This window comes from Penaeus japonicus, unplaced genomic scaffold (genome assembly GCF_977035675.1).
Source record: "Penaeus japonicus unplaced genomic scaffold, GWHDUDI00000001_assembly GWHDUDI00000005, whole genome shotgun sequence".
Classification (NCBI taxonomy): domain Eukaryota; kingdom Metazoa; phylum Arthropoda; class Malacostraca; order Decapoda; family Penaeidae; genus Penaeus; species Penaeus japonicus.
In genome coordinates, this window is record NW_028234407.1 from 32,805,748 (window position 1) to 32,808,247 (window position 2,500).

The window sequence follows — 2,500 nt, forward strand, 5'->3', positions numbered from 1 at the left end:
TTTGTTATTCATTCTTTTGTATATTGATTTATTTATGCTTTAGAAATCTTCATGAGAATGTATTTGAGTAATGAAAATGGAATCCTATTATTATTTTAATTCTGTGCTGTCACAGAGAGTGCGGATAATCCTCTTGGAGAAGTAGAATTCAAGAAGATGAAGGATCAGCTCAGGAAGGAACAGGATACCTCAGCCACCCTCCTTCAAGAACTCCATGATACTCGCACCCAGGTATACCACAATTGCTTTTCTGATATGTTTCGTATATTCTTATTTTCCGGTATGTGTCACTTTTTTTCTCTCTCTCTCTTTTTTTTTTTCTTTTACATTTAACTTTACTTTACTTTGAAAATTAATGATGCCTTCCTGAACATTTGTCAATGGTAGGTTGAAGGTCTAGAATCAGAGGTACAACGGGCACAAGGAGAAACCTCTCTTTACCGAGAACGCTGTCGGAACCTGCAGTCTAAAGTCGATGCTACCTTTGCACATGCTCCTGCTGCTATGGACAGAAAGGTTTGTACTGGATGATCAGTTTAAAGATTTCTTGATATGCCTGCACGGTCACAACATTCTGAATATTTTTTTTTTTTTTTTTTATTCAGTGTTAACCCATTCACGCCGGGGCGGAATTTCGCCTACTCCCGATAACGCCGGGAAGATTTCAAGCGCGCAACCGTTCGTGCCGGGGTGTTTTCCCGCTGCGCGCGGTCGCTCTGACGCTCGCAGAGCGTTTTTCACCCACCCTATCCTTATGGTTTGCGTGATTGCGTCTAAAGTGTAATCATGTGTAGAAAGTAGTGCTATGTTCAGAGGATGTATATCAGTCGAAAAAGATGTTATAGCACTGTTTTTTTAGTGTTATTCTATTGAACTTTTTCCATATTCTTTACTCCTATGTTGTAATACCAATGAGAAGTGGAAGCATTCTTCTAGTGAGGTAACAAACATAGTTTTTTTTTTCAATTTTTTTTTTTCTTCCTAAACGAAAAGAAAGAGAATATGAACAACCATACATGTGCATACAAGTGAATGCAAGTAACAGCAATGTTTTTTCAAGTGTCATTTTCTTTTAGTGGGGCAACAAAAAGATGTTATATAATTTTTTTTTTTTTTTTTTTTATTCCTCGGCCAATTACAATTGATTTTACGATAGTCTTTCGACTCAGATCATCATATTCAACAAATCAGAAACAGAAATCACCATGCCGTAATCAAGATTACGTATGTACCTGAGACGTCATTCATATTACGTTATATCCCATTTTCTACTATTTAGAAGGATAAACTAAAGTAGCTAAGACAAATCAAGTATGAAAATCGAATTGTACTAAGAATAATCTATCATTCTAATGCGGACGTTTCAGCACGTCGCTACTGGCCTCCCGGCGCGCGGGCCGAAAATGTAGCACGTGCCAGGACGTCACCCGGGTCCGGGGCTTTTTTCGACCACGTGTCAGCACGTCAACCGGCGCGAATGGGTTAATGGTAGTTTGTAATAAATATGTGTATGCATTTTCCTTAATTGCTGTCCAGAAATTTGTTCCATTTGTGCTAGTCTAAATTTTTAACATATGCTACACACATAAACATATATATATATATATATATATATATATATATATATATATATATATATATATATATATATATATTTATATATATATATATATATTTATCACAAAGAATATGATTTATCTTTCTTTTCTTTCTTTCTTTATTTATTTATTTATTTATTTATTTTTTATTTATTTTTTTTTTAATTTAAAGCATTGTATGGAAATTAACAGAAACAAACATTTCAGGAACCACTAGATGCCCTGGAGAGAAAGAGGCTAATGGATGAGGCAGCCATGCTAAGAGAAGAGGTAAGACAGAAAGTTAGAATCTAGTAATAATGCAAAACTATTTGTTGATTGTTAAGAAGATGTAATTAGCAAAGTCATCACTTTTTCTTTTGGTCAAGTTGTTTTCAAATTGTGGCTCATGGATAGGTGTCAGGGGGCTTCTGACATCTTGATTTAGACTAATAGAATAATTTAGAATAAAAATTTAGAATTTAGAATAGAAAAATACAAACTTGGTAATAGATATATTAACCCCTTCACTCCGAAAAGTAGAAAACGTGCCTCATACCAAATCCGAGATGCCAGTGGGCGCCAAATTTTAGACGTCCCTATTGAATATAACAGTTTTTAAGCCAAAACCTCAACAAGTTTTATGCCAAAACCTCAACATAATCATCATGTACTATATATCAAATATATGCATAATCAACCTCTTCCCCGTGTGCATGTGACAAGCCATTTACATGGGTTGGGAGGAGGGTGAGAAGAGTGACTTGGGGAGAGACCTCAGTGACTCAGAGGACAAAAGGTAAAAGGTAAACAAATCATAAGTTTTATATTTCTACATGATGTTCCGTAAAGAAATAATAAAATTATTGCTAGTAGGGCACATCCATACTTCCCCTGGCATAAGCGAATCACACTAATGCTAA

The 2,500-nt window shown here is 35.2% G+C and overlaps 1 protein-coding gene across 3 annotated transcripts in view; it reads left to right on the forward strand.

Moving 5' to 3' along the window:
* Positions 1–2,500, forward strand: part of LOC122261467 (optineurin) — a 17,331-nt gene that overhangs the window by 6,991 nt on the left and 7,840 nt on the right. For all 3 annotated transcript variants that reach the window (XM_043029143.2, XM_043029148.2, XM_043029134.2), the window contains 3 exons: positions 116–231; positions 388–516; positions 1,806–1,868. In XM_043029143.2, coding sequence (XP_042885077.2) covers positions 116–231; positions 388–516; positions 1,806–1,868 — 308 coding nt within the window. The remainder of the gene's footprint in view (positions 1–115; positions 232–387; positions 517–1,805; positions 1,869–2,500) is intronic.